We start from the raw sequence: 22,492 nt of genomic DNA on the forward strand, positions 1-22,492 counted from the left end.
AAAATGTGTATGAACTCTTTTCCTTTTTATTTAAAAAATTATAAAACTTATGCTCATAGTAAAATTCAGACAATTGAAGGGTAAACATAGAAAAGACCTTTCCTCAGTCCCATCTTGGTATCATTCTAGAAAATATTCTCTCTGGATGGAAGCATAAATTGTTCATTTAAAAAACACATGCCTGTTTCATGGATGCCTTTCCACATGAGCACATTCAGACTTGCTTATTTCTTCTAAGATTAGGTAAGTGACTTAACCAGTTGCCTGTGGATGGACATTTGATTATACACGGCATCTTCACAGGCTGGTGTGCTGAGTGGTAAGGACGGGGAGAGTTTTCACCAACTCAGACTAAACTCTAATGCTGGGAACAGACTTCTGGAAGCATGTGGTATGGCTGGGCTGGGGGGTGGCCTCAAAGGCTCAGGAACTCTACCATGAGAACAAGGTCATTCCTGCGGTAGCCCCGACGAACTAATTAATCACACACTAATGGGGTCTCAGACAAGTAACTGCACATCACTTCTAAGGGCAGGTTAGCTTACACGTAAAAAAGAAAACTGTCATGTCACGTAGAGGAAATAATTGAAGTAAACTCCACAAACAGCAAAATAAAAAGACATGCTTTCAGAACAAGCTCTTCATTTGGTATCAATAAAATGGTTCAAAATAAACCAGAAGACCATGGCAAGTTATGTTGTGTTAATGTTGAAATGTTGTGTTAATGAGGAAATTACCATTTAAATTCAGCAGGTGAAAAGAATTTCAGCTCCCTTGGTAAGGAAGATGAAAAATAGGACCAATTAGAATTTTGGTAATACTGTTACCTTTTCCTTCACGTCTGCATCATGGTGATCAACTAAAGCTCTCATTTTCTGGGCACATTCTTCTCCGTATAACAGGAAAAACAGTGAACCTTTAGGGAAAGTAGGCTGCATAGCTGAACAGCCTTCTTTTTTGCAGCAGTTATTTATATTCTGAAATAGCGTAAGAACCCGAAGAAGGATCTCCTTTGCCACATGGCCGTCATAAAGGGAAAGAAATGATGAATCCACCTGAAATAGGAAACAATGACTATTATTTTTTAAATTTTTGAAAATATTTTTCATGTATATTTTCCCACTTGAAAACTACACTGAATACATTTAAAAAAATCTTGTCATAGAAAATTATCCCTAAAATCACCTAACATAAATGTAAAATCTTAATGCACCCCTATACTGTATACCAATGGAAAAAAAGAGTCTTCATAGTTTTAGCTGAAAAATTCTGTTTTCTTAGAGTCCTAGATTGTAGTCATTTGGAAAAACACCCATATCCTTTTTAAGGTCCAAGTTTCCTCACGGGAGCTCATCAACTCCCCAGACATTTGCTGCCCACTGCACACTGTGGGCATGGGCATGGGGCACATGGATGAGGTTCCCTGTCACAGGTTCCCTCCTTTACAGGAGTTGACGCCTGTTTGCTATCAGTACCGCCTTCGCTTTCTTCAGAACACTTATCACAGCTTTTAGTGATCTTGTTTTGTTACATATTTTTGTCTCTTCTCACAAGCTCCACGAGGACAGGCACCATGCCACACGCGCCCACTGGTGTGTCCTGGCACTCAGCCTGGCATCTGGCACATCCTGGGGACTAGGTAGGTGAAGACTAGTGTTTCAGTGGATGTGAAGATACATGCGAACACAAGTAGGTCAAGTATAGGAGACGTGATGACATACTGGTACCCCAAAATGGACAGGCAGAACGATTATAATTTATATAACGATATGTCAGGGAGAACTTTTCCAAAATGATTTTTAAAAGGAAAATATGTTCATTACAGAAAATTTAGGAAATTCATATATAGGCAAAAAGAACCAAATAAAAAAAAAAATCTGTTAACATGTTGAGATAAATCTTTCTAGGCCAAATCTATATATTTGTATACTTATAAAACAAATATGTAAACTACTTACTTGGGCACCAAGTAGTCCTTCTGCCATGGCTGGATTTTCAGATAAATTCACAAGCAGCTTCAAAACTTGAACCTGAAATAAGAATAATACTGGTTTGTTTCAGACCAGTGAACATGGATTTTCCCTTCCCGGCAATACTGCCCTCTCACTGCAGTCACATTCTAAAGTCCTGCCTGGGCTTCCGGGTCTGGCTCAAATCCTTTGCCCCACAGAGCCCTCTCTGCGTGCATCTTGTGAGGGCCTCTCTCCTCTTCCACACCTGGCACACTCCGGGAGCACTTCTCACACAGCAGGCTTATTTAAACCCTACTTTTTCATGTACATCGTCAGGGAAGAGATCCTGAATGTCTCATTGCCTACCCAATCCCCAACCCATGGTAATAAACTTAACATCTGTTACATAAATGAGCTTTATTATGATTACTGGTAAGTGAAATACGATCTTTGGAACAAAAAGAGAATCTCTCAAAGCTTGATTTATTTCTATTTAAAGTATGAAAATCTTGGAGCAGTTCAGTTACCAAGACTAGATAAAAATATGGCCCTTTTCTTTTTAGTAGGTTACTATGAACCTTTGAGCTGATCTTTTTTTATATGAAAAATATGTTAAAATCTTTCAAATAGGCAGTGATAAAAATAATCAGCAAACAAATGTTAACTTCTAGCAGACTAGCTAGAATATCGGCATTCCCATCACTTATAACTGGTCAGTATAGTAGACCCCCTATCTGCAAGGGATACATTCCAAGACCCCCAGCACATGCCTAAAATCATGGACAGTATCAAACCCTATATATACTATGTTTTTTCCTACACATACATACCTAGGATAGTTTAATTTACAAATTAGGCAAAGTAATAGATTATCAATAGTTAATAGAATTCCAGTAATGTGCTATAACAAGTGAATGTGATCTCTCAACATATCGTTCGAATTTTAGTGTTTGTGAAGTGAGCACTCTCAGAGGATATTGTTCTGTGCTCATCCTTATTTTTTTAATGTTTATTTTTGAGAGAGAGAGAGAGAGAAAGAGAGCAAGTGCAAGTGGGGAAGGAGCAGAGGGAGAATCCCACTGACAGTGCAGAGCCTGATGTGGGGCTCGAACTCACGAACCATGAGATCATGACCCGAGCCAAAGTCAAGAGTCAGATGCTTAACTGAGCGAGCCACCCAGGTGCCCCTCACCCTTCTTATGAGGTAAGGTGACAAAATGAAGTGAGGTGAATGACACAGGCATTTTGATTATTTGGCTACTAGTGACGTTCTGATGGTAAGTCAGAAGGATCATCCACGTCCCAAATGTGGTTGACAGCAGATAACGAACTATGGAAAGCGAAACCACAGATAAGGGGGGACTACTGTAAAAACATCATCAAATACAATTCCTATTTACAAACAACAGTCATATAAAGCTATACTTTGTAAAAGACACCTGAAATTACACAAAGTGAGGAGTGGGGAGTGGCGAAGGTGCTCCCCACCAGACCTGGGAGGGAACCTATATCTTTGTTTGAGAAGACTTTTTTTTTTTTTTTGAGAGCACAAGCCAGGGAGGGGAGAGCAAGGGGGACAGAGGATCTGAAGTGGGCTCTGCGCTGACAACAGCGAGCCAGATGTGGGGCCTGAACTCATGAACCATGAGAGATCAACACCTGAGCTGAAGTCGGAAGCTTAACCAACTGAGCCACCCAGGCGCCCAGGAGACTTTTTTTTTTTTTTTTTACATAGGCACTCTGTGTTTCTATAGAACATTTTGAAAAAGTGATAGAAAAGCACAAAGGAAAAGGAAATTCACCCATATTTCCGTGACTAGAAGCAATCACTATTAAGTTTTGGTATTCTCTTTCTGGTCTTTTTATATACCTATCCTATCTATGCACATATTCCTTTGATTATGTTGTACATACTAATTTGTTAAAGAGGATAAAACGGTTTGCTTAATTTTATTTATCAACTATTTAAAAAATTTTTAAATGTTTATTTTGAAAGAGAGAGAGAGAATCCCAGGCAGGCTCCATGCTCAGCGTGGAGCCTGATCCCCCAACTGCAGACGACTGAGGCACCCAGGCGCCCCCACCACTGTGCTTTTATAAAAGACCTACATAATTAGTACCTGTTTCTCTATCCAAAAGAAATCCAAAGAGGATTTTCGCTTTTACAAAAAAAAAAAGGCAAAAAATGAAAACAGGGTTGGGTGCTTGTTTTGCAGCCAGCATTAGTGGGGGCATCATGCACCCCGGGAGCTCCTCTCGGCATCTCAGCATCAAGCAGCCATAGCTTTGAACTGTGCCTGTGAGCATCTGCGCTTTATCTTGATTTATTTTGTGCATCTGTGAGCAAGATTTGTTCCACGCTATCAGAAAAGCCTGAGAGAGGTTTTTTTCTTGGGTCTCGGACCACTCAAAACTTTTTCCATATGAATTAATGCTAAGTGCTGCTTCGCGTCATGCCATTTTGGCTTACAAAAAGATTTACAGGAATGCCCTACTTTCAGATAGCAGGGGAGACCTGTGTTTGTATTTTGGTTTGAACCATGTTAAGCTCTTTCTCTTATCACGTGTGCCCTCTTGTGGTGACTCCATGACATTTCTTTCAAGCCATTAGTTCTTTGCTCTCACTGGAGATTTAACAAACACAGGGTTTATTTATGTTAATCTTCCATTACTTATACTTGGTTAGGAATCACTGCTGTACCCGAAAGATTATTATAGGATGGTCAGATCTCTTATTAAAAATAAGATTTCTAGGGGCGCTTGGGTGGCTCAAGCGGAGCAGCACTCTTGATCTTGGCTCAGGTCATGCCCCTGCATTAGGCTCCATGCTGAGAGTGTGGAGCCTGCTTAAGATTCTCTCTGTCTCCCCACCCCTCTCCCCCACTCATGTGCTCTCTCTAAAAAATAAATGAGAAAAAAATTAAGTAAAAGATTTCTAAAAATAAGTTTTCATTTTGGTGGTTATTTACTAAGAAAATACCTAAAACGGGTACATTTTCTCACAAGTGGATTATTGTCCATTAGCAGCTCATTTGTAAGTTGGAACTTTGCATTCACTTTTTATGGAAAAATGATGTTATAATTGGGGTCAGGTTCCCAGACAGACCAAAAAAGCAAATTTTCTATCCCAGAAATGCTGTACTAGGCAATGGAATGGAAAAACAAAACAAAAATAGAACATACTATTGTGGTGTGAGTCACCTTCTAAAAAAGTCATAAAATATATTAAAACACAGACCATGTCTGAGACAGATCCATACAGCCCCAAGGCCAGACTCGCCTGGCTCGAAACTCAGCGTTTCTCCTGAGGTTTTGGGTAAAGCAGCTGCAGACTGGGGAGAGGAGATCTGTCCTATATTTGTGATGCTACTGGGAACAGGGAAGGGTTTCCATGGCGCCTCAGAGGCTGGAAGTTACCTTGCTCCCCTGGGGAAAGAGATGTCGATGGGTGCTTATGTTTTGGAAACTGCGTATGAATGGATCATACTGCAAAAATACTGCTAATAAGATTATTACATTTAATGTTCAGTGCCTTTGGGTAAATCTTAGACCGGATCCAAATAAGTCTGGCTACTGGCAATGTGGAAAGTCTGGAACAAATTTTAAAAGGACTGTAGTGAGGCTCTCCTCATCACATTTGATAACCTCAGACATAAGGGTTATGATGATGTTGAATATTTGAGGTATGGCTTCAGTGATGTTGAATATTTGGGGTATGGCTTCACGTTTAGTCCTTCTAAAATGCTCATGTTTTTCTTTCAACCGTGCCAGAGAACATTGACCAATATAGTAAAACGCTGATGAATGACCGACCCAACTAATCAGAACCTTTGATTAGTCTACCTTCTGTTTTTATGCTGTTTCTCAAAGAATGGCACTTGAGAAAAATGCCCACTAATATGAGGGGTTTACCCAAGTTACTTTCATGGGGTGTTTCCTGAGATCCTACTTAATTCAGGTTAGTCTCTGTTACCTCCTACCATCTACACAACTGGTCAAAATCAAGCACCGAGACATCTATTACTAATTTAAAAGTGGTTTTCAAAAGATTTTTCAGCAAATAATGTCTAAATCAAAAAAATGTTTCTAACCCCAGGCTAAGCAAAAATTCAATCAACCAGCATTAACTCAGAGACTCATTGAACTCAATTATGTATAATTATACCTGGTGGTGGGGGGGAGCCACCCATGTCACCTCAGTAAAAGGCAAACTGGTTTTCAGAAAATCAAACAAATGTCAATCTATGGATAAGTGAAATAACAGATTTTCACAAATTAATTTTAAAATTGAATATTTGGGGATAAACATAATTAACTTTCTTGGGTCCATGAAAAGCCTTTTAATAAACTTTCAATTCCAGGGACGCCTGGGTGGCTCAGTCAGTTAAGTGTCTGACTTCGTCTCAGGTCATGATCTCGCAGCTCGTGGATTCAAGCCCCGCATCGGGCTCTGTGCTGACAGCTCAGAGCCTGAAGCCTGCTTTGGATTCTGTGTCTCCCTCTCTCTCTGCCTCTCCCCCGCTTGCACTCTGTCTCTCTCTCAAAACTAAACAAACTTAAAAAAAATAAAAATAAAAAACTTTCAATCCGAGTCTTAATAAACTTGATGCAATAGTTCCTTGCACTTCCAAGTCATAACCGTTTCATTCGTACCTTGGTACTTCCGTTTCCTGTAAGCAACACATGGAACAGGTCTGTGATGTAATTGTGAAGCATGTGCTGGTGGTCGTTTGTAACTGTCATGTTTGTTAACAATCTCAGTCCAGCCAGCTGCACAGCAGAGTCCAGGGGACCAGAGAGGACATCCTTACAAACTTGATTGATGTATACCTAGGGGGGAAAGAAATGAGCATCTTAATTCTCCAAAAGTCTGTCTGTTAAATAGTAACTTTTCTGCCCAGTGGAGCAGGGCAGTTGTTCAGGATGAGACTGGCTCCTCAGAAAAGACATTTCTATCCAGCCCTTGAACTTGGGGAACTTTTTGATTTTTAAAGCTACCTTTGGGTAGCTTTTTTGTTAATGCCAGGCAATGTGCGAGCATTTTACAAATATACCTGACTTAATCCAGAAGAGTATGGCCATTTTACAGATAAGGACAAGTCCTCAAGGAACTTGGATCCCCAGCCCAATATCAAGCCAGCTGGTAGGGGAGCAATGTCCAATTCCAGAGACCATGCTCTCAACACCAGTGGTCTCTCAATTATTGGGGGCTTCCCAACTCAGTCTACCTTTCTGTGTTAACTGGTCTAGGCACACTAGGACCAAGGAGGAAGACATGTCTGGCCATTTGGCATCAAGGTAAGTATCTTAACAATAGGACCCTATCCTTACCAAGTAAAGAAGAGAGGAAACAGTGAAAGAATTTTTCTCTAGGGTTAGTTCTATCAAAAGGAGAGGGAAAACTCTTTGGCCCAGTTTTCTTATTTACCTAGTTTATGCATACAAATTCCTCCTTCCTGATACTGTTAACTGCCACTGGCAAAACAAAATGCAAACAGTACAGGAGTACTATTTCACACATGACAGAATTGAACCCACCGGTGATGGAAAGTTTTCTGAAACTGTTTTCTATTTCTGGCCAGGATCTTTCCAGCTTGGAAAAACTAGGTCTCACAGATAATTACTATTCACTTAACTAAAAACTCCACCAGAAGTTCTAACTGCTAAAGAAAAAAAAATTCCTAATATGAAATGCTAAGAAATTATCAATTGTCCCATAAGCCAATTCTAAGTTTTTTAAAAAACCAAAGGTATCCATGGTACAATAGAAACTAGAGTAATGGCAGTAAAGTAAAGAGAGACTAGATTTTTAGTCTTGTTTCAGATCTGATATAAGTCACCTGGATCTCTTTGGCCAGAATTTCATCACATACCCACCCATCCTTAGAAAAAAAAAAGGGGGGGGGACATTTCTTTAGCTCTTTATAAATCATATATCTTCATAAGAGGCTGATGTCTTTCAAAGCATTTCCTAAAATGCATTGAGCATTTTTCTTTTTTTTAATGTTTATTTATTTTTGAGAGAGCGCACAAGCAGGGAAGGGGCAGAGAGAGGGACAAGGAATCTGAAGTAGGCTCCAGGCTCTGAACTATCAGCATAGAGCCTGACCTGGGGCTCAAACTTGCGAACCACAAGATCATGACCTCACCCGAAGTCAGATGCTTAACCAACTGAGCCACCCAGGTGCCCCAATATTATTTTCTCTGAGTCTTTTCACCGGTTCAATTTTAGCAACAAGATCACCAGATGGGCCACCTTGGTTATTCCTGGAGCTGTGCCCACCTCCCCTTGCTCCTTTCTCTTGGAATTCCCTCCCGCCCCAACTCTGCTTCTAGAAACCAGACATTCTTCAGAGCCAGGTTGTACTCTACCTTTTACAAAACTTTTGGATGCGATCTCGTCCTATGTACTCAACAATGTTTTACTTACATTTTTCCTTTAAGTACTTCATGTTCTGCCCTGCATCATGCCTGTTTATGGAGTTGCCTTCTCTCTCCTAGCTTTCTTAAAACAAGAGTTAATTGTGTTCATTTCTAAACTCTGTACCACAAAGGAGGAACTCAATGAATGCTGAAAAAACAGAAGTTCCTAATTTATTTTATCTTTCTGCTGATATTATCAGACTCTGACCAGTTTCCTTTACCACACTTGGATTAAAACGAACCCCGGGAGTGCCTGGGTGGCCCAGCTGGTTGAGCGTCTGACTTCAGCTCAGGTCATGATCTCACGGCTCGTGAGTTCAAGCCCCACGTCGGGCTCTGGTGCTGACAGCTTGGAGCCTGGAGCCTGCTTCGGATTCTGTGTCTCCCTCTCTCTCTGCCCCTAACGCACTAGCATTCTGTCTCTCAAAAATAAATAAACATTAAAAAAAAAAAAACGAACCCCAAACTCAAAAGCATAAGGCACCTCTTACTGCCTGGTTCAGATTCCTCCTTCCTCTGCCTTATTCTCCATAAAAAATGGGCAGAGGACCTGAATACATATTTTTCCAAAAGATACACATATGGTCAATAGATAAATGAAAAGATGCTCAATATCACTAATCTTCTGGGAAATCACTAATCTTCTGGGAAATACAAATCAAAACCACAGTGAGGTCATATCTCATACCCAGAATGGCTACTGTCAAAAAAAAAAGTCTTGGCAAGGATGTGGAGAAAAGGGAATCCTGTGCACTGCTGGTGGGAATGTAAATGGTACAGCCACTATGGAACGCAGTATGGAGAGTCCTCCAAATATTAAATATACAACCACCATACGATCTAGCAATTCCAGTTCTGGGCATTTATCTGAAAACGGCAAAAAGAATAATTTGAAAAGACATATGTACCCACTATGTTCACTGCAGCATTATTCTTAACAGCCAAGACACAGAAATAACCTGTGGTGACAGGTGAATGAATAAAGCACATGTGGTCTATATACAATCGAATATTATTCAGCCATAAAAAGGAAGGAAATCCTGCCATTAGCAACCAATGGATAGACCTTGAGAACATTATGCTAAGTGACATGACAGAAAAAGACAAATACTGAAGGTATCTTTTATATGTAGAATCTAAAAAAGCTGAACTCACAGAATTAGAGTAGTGTGGTGGTTGCCAGGGGCTAAGGGATGAAGGAAATGGGGAGATTTTGGTCAAAAGGCACAAGCTTCTAGGTATAAGATGAGTAAGTTCTGGGAGCTGATGGATAACAGGGTGACTATGCTGTATTATATACTTGAAAGGTGCTGAGAGAGTAGATCTTAAATGTTCTCACCACACACACACACAAAAGGTAATTATGTGAAGTGATGGAGGTCCTAGGTAACACCATAGAAGACTCACACATTTGTGATTTCAGCTAACTTACCTTTATCTTCACTTGATTTTCAACATTCACACTCAGGTTATTCAGTGCATTTAAAGCCTTCTCTTTAATACTGTGGTTGGGATTGTTGATTTTGCTTCCAATGATTGGAATACCACCCAATTCACGAATAATGACCTAAGAGGGAAAAAAACGAGGACCGTCACTTCAATATGCACCCCCTTCATCAAACTTTTTGCATCTACAAATACAAATAAAAATTAATGACCCTTTGGGAATACCTTTCCTATGCACAATCTGTATTTCTTATTTTACTTATTTATTTATTGTTGAGAGAGAGTGAGACAGAGGGTCCAAAGCAGGCTCTGTGCTGAGAGCAAAGAGCCCAGTGCAGGGCTCAAACCCACGAACCGCGAGATCACAACCTGAGCTGAAGTCGGAATCTTAACTGACTGAACCACCCAGGTACCCTTGTAATTCTTATTTAAAAAAAAAATTATTAAATTTTATTAAAATTAAATTTCCATAAGTTTATAGGTAAGAAAATAGATTGGAAATAAATTACGATACATAGTTATTTAAAAACTAGAGCTTGGAGATATACAATGAAGATTTGCAGAGCTACTTAAATGATCTCAAAGCAATTTACAAATGATTTTCCTCTGAAATAAGTTGTGGGACTTTCCTATTATAGGCAAATTTGGAAAAGTGTTATGCTTTGCTAAACTGTATTCTTTGGAACACAAATCCCTCAAGATATTAATAGATGTTCCATTAAGAAAAAAAAAGGTTTCGGGGCGCCTGGGTGGCGCAGTCGGTTAAGCGTCCGACTTCAGCCAGGTCATGATCTCACGGTCCGTGAGTTCGAGCCCCGCGTCAGGCTCTGGGCTGATGGCTCGGAGCCTGGAGCCTGTTTCCGATTCTGTGTCTCCCTCTCTCTCTGCCCCTCCCCCGTTCATGCTATGTCTCTCTCTGTCCCAAAAATAAATAAAAAAACGTTGGAAAAAAAAAAATTAAAAAAAAAAAAAGAAAAAAAAAGGTTTCATGGTTAATTTTGAGAAACTCTGTGTATATTAAGTGCAAACATTTCTTTATTGTGAAGCATTCATATATTCATCATGTGCACTGGGAATCTCCAAGAGGGGACCATTCAATATAGCATTTCCATGAACTGTACACAAAATACAGGGAAGAGTGGGGTCAGAGGAAACACCTGTCAACACCTGGAAGACTTGGGAGTTCCACGCAATTTGGGAAATGATACCCAAATTTCTGAAGAAATAATAATCTGGGGGATTTCTCACCATCAGTTGCAACACTATGCTACTACTATGCGCCTTTGTCCTCAACATTAAAAGATGCATTAACTGCTTCTATTCTTACAAGAAAAGTAAGCTGAACATTACTCCTGTTGGGCCAAAACATGCCCTTCTATGAGAAAAAGAACAAAAGAGTATCTTGCCATCATCCATTTTTTACCAACAGCCCCAAGCCCTACTCTACTGTCCAGAGTGGGCTCAGCACTGGGAGAAAAAGAAACCCCCTGTGGAATCCAGGTTCTTCCCAAAGAACTGCGATTACTAGAAAACAGATTTTTGTTTGTTTGTTTTAACTATCCTACTAAAGTAGATGAAGGCACTGTAATTTACGACCAGGGGCACCAACTTCCATTAGCCAAGAAAACACTTGTTCAAGCAGTGGCTACAGACACACTCTTCAAGCTACAGTTTGTTTCAGAGAGATATGAAACAATGGCATCAGAAACAGCACTATATAGGCATGCTAACAGTCACCATCTGTTGTTTTTGTTTGTGTGACGCTCCCCCCTGCCCGGGGGGCAGACAGAGCACCTCTTTGCTCCCATTTAGCCTCCGATGGGACGGCTGGGCGAACGTGCTCACACCCACCACATCCATCCCCTGCTGTCTGGCCGTGAGATGCTCACGTGAGTCAAGCCTTGCTACCCATGGCCCAGGGAGCCTTATTAGCACAGCACCTGACCCTGGCTGAGCAATTCCACCTTTCAGGGATGGAGGCTTGGGTGGCTTATTTGTGGCCAAAGAGGTAAAAAACCAATATACAAAAAGAAGCAGGGATAAGCACAGCCAAAAGATGGAGGGAGGGAGAGCTCTGATAATGCATTCCGGAACCTTAAACGTTTCCACTTGTGCCTGAAGCCAGTGCTATTCTTGGATGTCCAAGTTAACTGAGCTCAGTGTTTTCCTTTTTGGTTTAAAATAATTTAAGCTGGGGGCGCCTGGGTGGCTCAGTCATTTGAACGTCCCACTTTGGCTCAGGTCATGATCTCATGGTTCGTGGGTTCGAGCCCCGTGTCAGGCTCTGTGCTAACAACTCAGCCTGGACCCTGCTTCGGATTCTGTGTCTCCCTCTCTCTCTGTCCCTCCCCCACTCATGCTGTCTCAGTCTCTCTCTCTCTCAAAAATAAATAAATATTAAAAAAAAATTTTAAATAATTTAAGCTGGGTTCTGTCACTTGCAACTGAAAGAATATGAGTAATCAACAAATATTTTTATATCTCCCTATAAATCTCAAAAGTTTTACAGTAAACCTTATCATGCTGGAAAAAACTTGACTGAAATAGAGTGTAAATTCAACATAGTTTTCATGACAAAGTTAATGAAAGGCATTAGTTAAAAACCATTCCAATTTTTTTTTTTTTTTTTTTTTTTTTTTACTTTTTCTCCGTGGCAGTAATAGAGAGAAGGTAACATTCAAATTGAGCTAGAGAGACTTAGTGTTACCAAGTCGCTATTGGTAGAAGGTAACATTGGTTAGTGGTTGTTAGCAATCAAGGGCCCACCTGCATCAGAACCACCCCCACAAGACTTACATATAATAGAAGGCATGTACTTCAATGTTAGATGTTTTCACTTTTCAACTACAACAAGGTTGAGTTTCAAATAATTTAAAAAGCCATGCAATACTAAATGTGGTGTAGATAACATTTATCTACTAACCAACGTGATGCCTGTGATGAATTTCAAGGGGACCTCAAATCACAGTAACACTATGTCACTATTAGGATGTGCTTTTCAGGAGCAAACATTATGCTGTAGGGATACATCCCCACACCGTATATATGAGGAAAGTGAGGCTCTGGGATTAAGTACCTTATCAGGGTCACAATTACTGCTAGGGTATAAGAATGGGAGGCACCCATTCTGAGACTAGATACTTACTTGGTTAGCTGAAAAGGCTGCATTGTTACCCAGAGTGACCAAAGCTCTTTCGATAATTATAGGATCATCAGTGGACTCAAGCAGGTAGAGGAGTTTCTGAAGCTGGTCAACATTTAGTATATCATCGTATGAACCATCGGTTAAATCTTCTGCAGAAGAACAAAGTTATTTAAAACTCTTTAAAATCAATAGGAGATTAAAGGATTTTTATTTTTATTATTTTGAGAAAGAAGAAAGTGAGGGGAGGGAGGGAGGGAGGGAATCTTAAGCAGGCTCCATGCCCAGTGTGGAGCCTGACATGGGGCTCAATCCCACAACCCTGGGATCATGATCCGAGACAAAATCAAGAGTCAGATGCCTAACCGACTGAAACCCCCTCCCCGCAAGTGCCCCTAGATAATATTTTTAAACAATATTGAATGCATACTCTGATGCCAGGCACAGTTTTAAGCATGTCCTCTACTTTATCTCATTTAATGTTCCAGTAACCTTTGGAAGAAGATACCATTATAATTCTCAATTTACAGATGGTAAACTGAGGCTTACAGACATTAAGAAATTAGCCAACAGTCACTTGGTATTTCTTTCTTAGTAAGGCACTGCATGCTGAAACATTTTCTACTTCTTTTAAAAATCAGGTACACCTGTCCAATGGAACACTTGCCTAGAGGCATAGATTATTGAAGGAAAAGGGTTTGCATTAAGCAGATGTTTTCTGATCACAATTTTAAGAATACCTCAGGCTGGAGACAAAGTTATGGGAGTAAGCCAATCATGCTGCTAGTGCGGCATTTTTGTTTGGTTGGGATTCTAGATGCTAGAATAACAGTCTTGCTGGGGACAAGGACAAAAGCAAAGCTCTTGTTTTGAGTAGAGCTAGAGCAGCTGAATACTGGATCTGGTCAGTGACTTTTAGAATTTATCGCTCTATCTTAAAAGAAACCCACAACTATATTTACAGAAATTACCACAGGAAGAATAGAAACCATTTTATAACACCATCATTGTGTGTTCATTCCTGAAAAATGAACCTATGATTACAGGTTAGACAGTAGACATGTCCACAATTCACTGCCAGGGGAGGGGCAGCCTACAATAGTTGCTATATGATGTCATATCTGTGCCTTTAAAAAAATATATTTATTTTGAAAGAGAAAGAGAGGGAGACAGAGGATCCAAAGCAGCCTCTATGCTGATAGGACAGAGCCCGATGCGGGGCTTGAACTCATGAACTATGAGATCATGACCGGAGCAGAAGTTGGAAGCTTAACTGAGCCACCCAGAAGCCCCTGTGCCTTTTCGTTTTTAAAATAGATACCAAATTATTAAAGATGGTTATCTTTGGGTGTTGGATTTTGAATGACTTGTTTTCTATCCTGTGCTTAGGAATACTTTTTTTTTCTTTTTCGCAATAAATATGTATCACTCCTGTAATGAAAATTAAGTACAGTAAAACCTTGGATTGCAAGTAACTTGTTCTGAGAGTGTTCTGCAAGATGAGCAAACATTTCTAATACATTCTAACTTGATAAAAGAGCAATGTCTTGCAACGCAAGCAGTATGTGATGCCGAATGTCACATGATCACAACTGAGCCAATGGTGTTCTCTGTCTCTCACTGCAGGATTGTGGGTGATCATCTCCCATGTTCAGATGCTCAGCCTCAGGCTGCGGTGTTTGGCAGAAATCAGTGAATTTTCAGAACACTGGAAGGTGCTCACAACTGGCACTAGTGTATTTTTTGTCGCTTCAAAGCGCCTGTGGACAGTCCTTCACTTTTCTGTATTAAGAGTAAGCTTAGGAATGCTTGCTTCATTCTAGGTCAGGCTGCCTGCAGATATAGACCCTGTCCTCTGCTGCCTTACATTGCCGGTTACATTAAATACAGTATATGACCAGAGTTTATTAATACTGTACTATAGTCAACATCCATGCGAGCGTATACAATGGCCCCATGCAGAAAAATGTCGGAAAAAAGGTGGTAAGGAGATGATTACTTTTGAAGAAGGAAATCTCACACTGAGAAGTATGAAGGAGGTGTGCAAGTGGCCAAAATTCAAGAAGTCAAAATTCAAGAGGTGGCCGAGATTTTATAAGAAGCCGATGTCTGCATCTCGTCTGCAGAGGAGGAGGAGGAGAAAGAGGCAGAGGAATCCCTCACTTCAAATGCAATTAGGGAGATATGTCAAATGTGGGAAACTGCAAAATTTTGTAGAAAATCACCACCCAAATAAGGCTGAAGCAGTGCGAGCAATGAATCTGTTTAATGACAATGCAATGTCACATTTCCGCAAAATCCTCAAAAGGAGGCAAAAGCAAGCGTCATTGGCTAGGTTCCTTGTTAAAGTTGCATGAAAAAAGGATTCTACAGAGCCAGTAGACAGCAGTGACTCTGTTAGTGATCATGAAACTCATTCTCCACAGTAATCCTCCTCTCATCTCCCTCACACCAGCCACGAAGGTTGTCAAAGGTAAGTGCAGGTTAATTAATTTATTTTTCTTTATATTTTGTATTTTATTATTTTGCATTATACTACAGTATTGTAATCATTTTTATATGAATATCTTTCGGTTGTGGAATGAATCATCTGAGTTTCCATTATTCCTTATGGGCAAATTCTCTTTGATATACAAATGCTTTGGATAAAAGCATGTTTCCAGAACGAATTATGCTCTCAAACCAAGGTTTTATATACTGTATAATGTCACATATATAGAATCTAAAAACAAACAAAAAATGAGTTAATCAATAGAGATTGGGGTTGCTGGAGGCAGGCAAAGGGGGAGTGTAAAATGGATGAAGGTGGTCAGAGTACAAACCGAGTTTAAGATAAATCAGTCTTAGGCATGTAATGTACAGCTTGGTGACTACAGTTAGCAATACTGTATCGTATATTTGAAAGTTGCTAAGAGAGTACATCTTAAAAGTTCTCATCTCAACAAAAAAATCTGTAACTTTTTGAGGTGAGAGATGTTAACTAAACTTACTGTGATTGTTCGGCAATATGTACAAATACATAAATCAAATACATCAAATTGAATCAAATATATATACCATATATTTGATATCAAATACATACATATCAAATCATGATACTGTATACCTATCACTAGTACAAAGTTACATGTGAATTACATCTCAATTAAAACAAAAAAGATCATCTTCTGAAATCTAAGGTTGATGCTAAAAAAATGGGTACTTCTCAAGTCTTCTTCAAAAATAAAGGTGAGTAGCTTCAGGAAGAAGGGGCCATGAGCAACTTATTTTGTAAATTGCCTGACCTAAGGTAATGGTGACTTTGGAAACTGGTAAAACTAAGTTTAAAAGTAACACTATCCGCGTTTACCAGGTTAAGAAGGTATCTGAAGTCCAGGCCACCAGACCAATTACCTATGTGGAAATCTCTCAAGGACAACAAATTAGGCTGTAAGTAAAGGTAAATAAAGATCTTTAAAAAAAAATTGTTTTCCTTTGTGCCAAAAGGAACTACACTTTCCCTCTATTCTGTTTTCTTAAGAGTGTTTCCTTGAGCAAAGTGGTAAAGCTGACCCTGGAACAAGGCAGGCGCTAGGAATGCCAATGCCTGAGAAGTTGAAAATCCATGTATAACTTTGGACTCCCCAAAACTTAACTACTAACAACCTGCCATTAACTGGAAGCCTTACCGAAAACAGTCATTTAACATATATTCTGTATGCTCTAGGTCTTATATGCTGTATTCTCATAATAAAGAAAATCATAAGAAAAATACATTTTCAGAATTGTACATATATTTACTGAAGAAAATCTGCTTGTAAGTAAACCTGCACAGTTCAAACCCTGGTTGTTCAAGAGTCAGCTATAACTGTAAATCCTCTGTCTCTTTGACATAAATGAACATCTTTTTAAAGGCTAAGTAACCCTCTTGTCAGTTTACAATGCAACAAAGTGTTTCTTAGAGGCTTTGGGACTATCTGTTTGAAATGTAAGCATCAAGAAAGATGAAGCCCTGATCTCTGAGTTTAGCCTTGGCACCTAGCTCCCTGTTGTCACCTCCTGTTTATCCTAAAGATACTGAGAAGTCTTATTTTTCCTCTGGATAAAGGCAATTAGCTAACACAAATAGCCACCTCAATTACTAGTGAATATACGATGAACTATGTGTAGCAAATGGTGTTGTCAAGTCCGCTTAAGGACATGTTAATCTTGCCAACAGGCAGGTAATATGAAATAGATTTTTATCTGCCTGGGTACATAAAAGAGTGAGCACTCTTTTTCAATCCCATTAGCAGATTGCCTGTGACGACTCGGCAATCTAGTTTAATGCTTATTCAACAATAAAACTCTTTAGTTCTTTTGTCTATTTGTAGAGAGGAATTTCTTAGTTGGTAGTTTTACTTTTAATTATTTCTGTAACAGCGTCCATGACCTGAAATATTCCTCCAGAACATTCAGCAAATCCTCAGAATCCCGAATGCACCAATCAACTTTTGGATGGCAATTTAACCACACACTTTGTTCACCAGGAGGGTACCCTCCCATGCAGACAACTGTTTCAACTGATATATACACCTGTGTCTGTACTTCCAGGATCTCTCTGCAACTTTGTGTATGAACCAGTGACATCAAGGTACCTCCCCTCGGAGGCTGGGCCCAATGCAGGCAGAGATAATCCTCAAGGGTTCCTTCTTCCAGGGCAAGTCCAAGCACAATTTCATCATCTACCGCTCCAAGGCCAGCAAAACCCGGGCCACAGTAGGGACAATCCCTTTGGTAACACAGAGTCCGGGAGCAAGCTTTAACGTGAGGAATAATCGACATGCTTTTGAGAAACCTAATCAACCCTCCGCTGTGACGCCGCACTCAGGCAGGAAAATCGGGGCAACTTTTCATCCCACGATTTTGAACCAAATGGAGGCAAGGGGCGGCTCAGAACCCTACCCGCACCCAGTCAAGCGGACGATCCGCCCTCTGCACCTGTGGTTCTCGACCTTGTACTTCTCACGAATCTCCCTCCCGCTCTCCCTCCTCCAGCTCGGCTCCTTTCTCTGCAAGCATGGGAGAGCCACGAGCGCCAGCAGTCTTCAACCCGCACCCTCGGGATAACACCGAGGCCCCGCCGGCCGTCCCCGGCCACCTGCTGGGCACCCCTGCGGCCTCACCTGCGGAGCGCGAGGGACGCAGCCTAAGCCCGCGGTCGCCTTGCCGCTGGCCCCGCGTGAGCTTGTAAATGCAGTAGCAGGCGCCGGCCCCGAGGACCAGGCCCGCCGCCACCCAGCCCACGTGCCGGGAGCGGCCCATGCTACAGCTGGGGCTGAGGCGCAGCGCTGGGCCTGGCGCGGGAGGCTCCGAAGCAAGCGGGTCCCGCCGCCACCCCAGCGCCAGCCGAAGGACGAGAAAGGAAATGGGGCTTGAGCTCCGCCTCCCGGAAACGGCCCTGCTAAAATAGTAAAACCGCCCACTCCGGCCCCCAAGCGTCCAGGCCGCTCGGCAGAGGAGGGGCGGGGGGCAGGGCTATGTGAAGGGCCGCAAGGACTGCGCGTCTCCCAGGGGGCGCACTGGGGTCCGCCGCTGTCCGGAGGCGGGCTGGCCCTCGCTTCGGCCCGGGCCCCGCCCCACCAGGGCCGAAGCCCGCCTCCCTCCCGGCTGCCCCGGGCGGTAGGGGCGTGGAACTTCGGGTGCAGCCCCGGCCCCTCCCCCCACCTCTCCCGCGGTTGCCGGGGCAACGCCGGGACGCGCTAGCCCTTAGCTCCTGCTCCGCGCCTGGTACGCGAGGCGCGGAAAGCAGGCGGGGAGTTTCAGTGGGGCCTGTGGTCATGGCCTCGCTACGCACTGCCAACTCCCGGCTGAGGAACTACTTCAAAGAGAACTACATTCCTCAGGTCTGCGAGGTACTGGAGCCACGTGGCGGCGGAGTTACCAGAGGGGAGAAGCCGAAGATATCTGGGTGGAGCTGGGGTTTAGCCGCAGAGGGAGCGGAGGGATTCTGGGGCGGAATGGGACAGGATGAGGTTAGCCTTGAGCAGGGTGGCGAAGATACAGATCAGAAAGGAGAGGACAGAGGGAGGTGATGGTGGCTGAAAGGGGGGAATGGGTGACCTAACTCGGGGAGAAAGTACAGGGTCCCGGGGCAGAAACCCCAAACTCCAAACTTTAAAGTTTGGGCGCATGGGGCGCGAGAGGGGCCTGAGGACAAGAGAAGTGCGAAAGCAGTGCCCTAGAAACAGAGGAGGAATATCCGAAGAGTGTGGCTTTATGAAGAGAGAGGGCAATAGTGCCACCTAAGGTGAGGTATAGTGGATTTGGCACACGGTGAGCCTGGGGTTTCAATGGAGTGGTGAAGGCAGAAGATAGAGACCTCTCGACGGAAGGTAGCCGGCCCTTTGTGAGGGGAAAGACCCCACCACCGGGATTGCCTTAAACAGCAGACTGTTCCCTACCCCCACCATTATAACAGGAAGGGAGGAAGGAGGACAGGAGAGGGTGGATAGGTTTTGTAGTTTTGGGGGTAGGAAGCCAAGAAAGTTCTCTGGTGACTTCCATTTTCTCTACAAATATTTGGTAAGATATTTGCTAAGAATTATATGTTTGGGTGGAGTTGGAGGCTGCAGAAGGGGTTTTGAGCAGAAATAAAGTATGTGGAGAATGACAGGGAGAGAGGTCTAGCTAGGGAAGGAAAGAACCAGGCAGTATTGAGAGGCCCGCTTGGGATAATAACTCCTATACAATTGGGAGTGCAATTTGGTACAGCCTTTTTGGATGGTAATTTAGACATATTGTTGATCAAACATTTCATTTCTAGGGATCCACTCTAGAGGTATACTCTCACATGTACCCAGAAAGCTGTCCAAGGATATTCATTATAGTGAAAATCATAAAGAACTTATATATGAATGAGAGAATGGGCTAGTATATAAAGTATATGTGTACCTTTTCAAAACAAAAGCCCTCCAAGACACATTTAAAAAGAAGGGGGAAAAAATGCAAGTTGTCCCAGAAGTGTCTACTATTGACTCTACTCATATATTTATGTGTCCATATCTATCTACAGTTAAAACAATAACGCATGCATAGAACATATTGCAACACTATTGACAGCAAATGTTTGTTTTAGGAGAGAACCCTAATTTTTTGTTCTATATAGATCTGTATTGTTTTAGTTTTTTTCTGATGAGTTTGATTCATGTTTTACTTCAATTATATTTAAAATATCTGGAGAGCATGGTACTCATCTTCCCCATTGTGTGATTTTTCTTAAGCAGCAGTCAGTAAACCACATGTAGATACAGAAATAAGAGTTGATTTCAACCAGGATAGGTGTTTGCCAGGCATATAGTATGGAAGGGCAGTGGCAAAGGAACTAAGCTTTTCAGAGTGCCTGATGGGCCAAGGAACTGGGTGGGAAATGAGAGTAGGATGTGAGATTGATCTATGGGCAGAAAGTGAAGGTTCCTAAGGAGTGAAGAGGTGTAAAGGGAGTAATTGAGTGAGGGAACTGGAAAAGTAGGAGGTAGGGATCAGGAAGTGGAATATTTGTATTTAAGATTTAGGGCAGAGTGATGACTCAGTCCAGGTTGGCTGTGGAGTAGGTAGCAGAAGTGGACTTGAGTTGAGGGTCAGGGAACATCAGGGAAGTGATAGCCTCTCCTCATCTTGCTCTCCACTTGCCATAACACTCAGAAGCTGCCAGAGTAATCCCTGGCTCCTCCTTTGAGTAAAAGCATCCTTTGCTCACCAGCCTACCAGGTTGCTTTGCTCCCAGAAGAAAGAGGCCCTCAGAAGTGCCCTTGGCCTAAGGTGACATTCTCATGACTCTCAGGAGTCCTTCACTCACTTCTGCTACCATGTTACCAATAGGCGCAAGAGAGCAGTTTTCTGGGGGCTCACACTCCCACCTTAACTTGGTTAACCCACTAACCCCAGGAGACTATCAGGATAAATCTCATTGTGCCTTATATTCCTGCACAGCTATTCATCTAATCCAATTTGCCAGGACTGGCTATTTTCCAAAACCCATCTTCTACAAGCTTTGGAATGTGTGTGTGTGTGTGTGTGTGTGTGTGTGAGAGAGCAAGCCCATGGGCATAGAGACTTTCTCTGATTACCTGCCTCCAAGCCATTATTGCTGTGGGACATGAGACAATGATGGCCCTTGAAGTTATCAAGGCAGTAGATAAGAAGTCATCCCCTGCCAGCAAGGTCCCAAGTCAACCTAGAAGCATGTCCTCTAAGATCCACTTTTAAGATGGTTTGCTCACATGCCTGGCCAGCTGGTGCTGGGTGTTGGCTGGGAGTTCAGCTATGTCTGTGAGCCGGGAGGCTTGGTTTCTCCATATGGGCCTCTTCATGAGCTGCTTGGACGCCCGCACAGTATGGTGGCTCAGTTCTAAGAGCAAATGTTTCTAAAGAGAACCAGGTATGTTCAATTCAAGTTCATTAGGTAACTTATTTTTTTTGAGCAACAGATTAGGCTCTTGACACCAGCCAGCCTTTTTTTCTTAGGGGATGGTAAGTGTGGTAAGCTAAGGAGGGTACATTAGATCATTCCATCAGCAAATATTTGCTGGGCATCTACCATGTGTCAGTAGAAAATACCTCAATGGCTTTAGCCACTTGCAGCTGTGAATTTGAAGCTGTTTCTAGCCCAAACTTTTCTCCTGCATTCTCTGTGCATTTGTCTATTTGGGTGTCCTATAAATACATACATTAAAGAAATAAAAATAAATAGGTGAAGTTAATTTAAAAAATTGTTAATGCTTATTTATTTTTGAGAGAGATTGTGAGTGGAAGAGGTGCAGAGAGAGCTGGGACAGAGGATCTGAAGCAAGCTCCGCCCTGACAGCAGAGAGCCTGATGCAGGGCTCGACCCACAAACTGTGGGATCCTGACCTGCGCTGAAGTCAGACCCTCAGCTGACTGAGCTAGCCCCGGTGAAGTTAATTTTAATATATTTTAGAAAAACAATCTGTCCAGAATATTATCATTTCAACATGGACTCAATGTGAAATCACATTATGTCTTAGAATTGGATGTGTATTTTACACTTATGTCCCATCTCAATTTGGACCACCATGTCTGAAGTACTCAGTAGCCATGTGTAAATAGTAGCTACTATATTGGACAATGCAGGTCTAGAATGTATTTACATATTTAATAAATCAAGGAAAATTACCCCTGACCCAGAAGTGATCACTGTGTCTCTAAGTAAGTTTGTTCTTTTCAAGAGCACAAAGCTTCTGGAACTTCAGGGAGAGTCTGAGTGGCACAGTGAGGGTAGAGGGGCTATAATGGCCAGTCAGCTTGGTGACTTACAACGATCAGTGGGGTCACACATAGGACAGCTATTCTCACATACACCAAAGGAAATTGATGTCTAGGTTCAAATCTTCAAGAATCACCATAATTAGATTTTATTGTGAAAATGAAAGAAGTGATGAGAGCATTCTATCAACTGAATGTTGGGTCTCCCCAAATTCATCTGTTGAAACCTAATGTTCCATGTGATAGTATTTGGAGGTGGGGACTTTGTCAGTGATTAAGTCACGAG

The 22,492-nt window shown here is 41.9% G+C and overlaps 2 protein-coding genes across 5 annotated transcripts in view; one reads left to right on the top strand and one right to left on the bottom strand.

Moving 5' to 3' along the window:
- Positions 1-2: 2 nt before the first annotated feature.
- ARMC10 (armadillo repeat containing 10) lies at positions 3-18,547 on the bottom strand. The gene is made up of 6 exons (XM_007083965.3): positions 18,108-18,547; positions 12,967-13,115; positions 9,808-9,942; positions 6,606-6,782; positions 1,959-2,030; positions 3-1,055 (listed from the first exon to the last, which is right to left on the bottom strand). The coding sequence occupies exons 1-6, from the start codon at positions 18,244-18,246 to the stop codon at positions 804-806; spliced, it is 924 nt and encodes a 307-aa protein (XP_007084027.3). The 5' UTR covers positions 18,247-18,547; the 3' UTR covers positions 3-803.
- Positions 18,548-18,695: 148 nt separating this feature from the next.
- FBXL13 (F-box and leucine rich repeat protein 13) overlaps positions 18,696-22,492 on the top strand; it is a 205,949-nt gene continuing 202,152 nt past the window's right edge. For 2 of the 4 annotated variants that reach the window (XM_015538250.2, XM_042964988.1), the window contains exon 1: positions 18,696-18,836. In XM_015538250.2, the coding sequence (XP_015393736.2) occupies positions 18,762-18,836 (75 nt within the window). In that variant the 5' untranslated portion in view covers positions 18,696-18,761. Of the gene's footprint in view, positions 18,837-18,998; positions 19,232-22,492 lie in introns of those variants that run through there. The other 2 variants (XM_042964976.1, XM_042964984.1) reach the window with 2 other exon arrangements.

This window comes from Panthera tigris, chromosome A2 (assembly GCF_018350195.1).
Source record: "Panthera tigris isolate Pti1 chromosome A2, P.tigris_Pti1_mat1.1, whole genome shotgun sequence".
In the NCBI taxonomy this organism is placed as follows: Eukaryota; Metazoa; Chordata; class Mammalia; order Carnivora; family Felidae; genus Panthera; species Panthera tigris.

Bases quoted from the DNA above. Each gene is read 5' to 3' on its own strand.
- ARMC10 (XM_007083965.3), bottom strand. From the start codon at position 18,246: ATGGGCCGCTCCCGGCACGTGGGCTGGGTGGCGGCGGGCCTGGTCCTC. The intron at 9,943-12,966 runs GTAAGTATCTAG...TTTCCCTCTTAG, and splicing joins CAGCCTTTTCAGCTAACCAA to GTCATTATTCGTGAATTGGG. The intron at 6,783-9,807 runs GTAAGTTAGCTG...TTTCCCCCCTAG, and splicing joins AAAATCAAGTGAAGATAAAG to GTATACATCAATCAAGTTTG.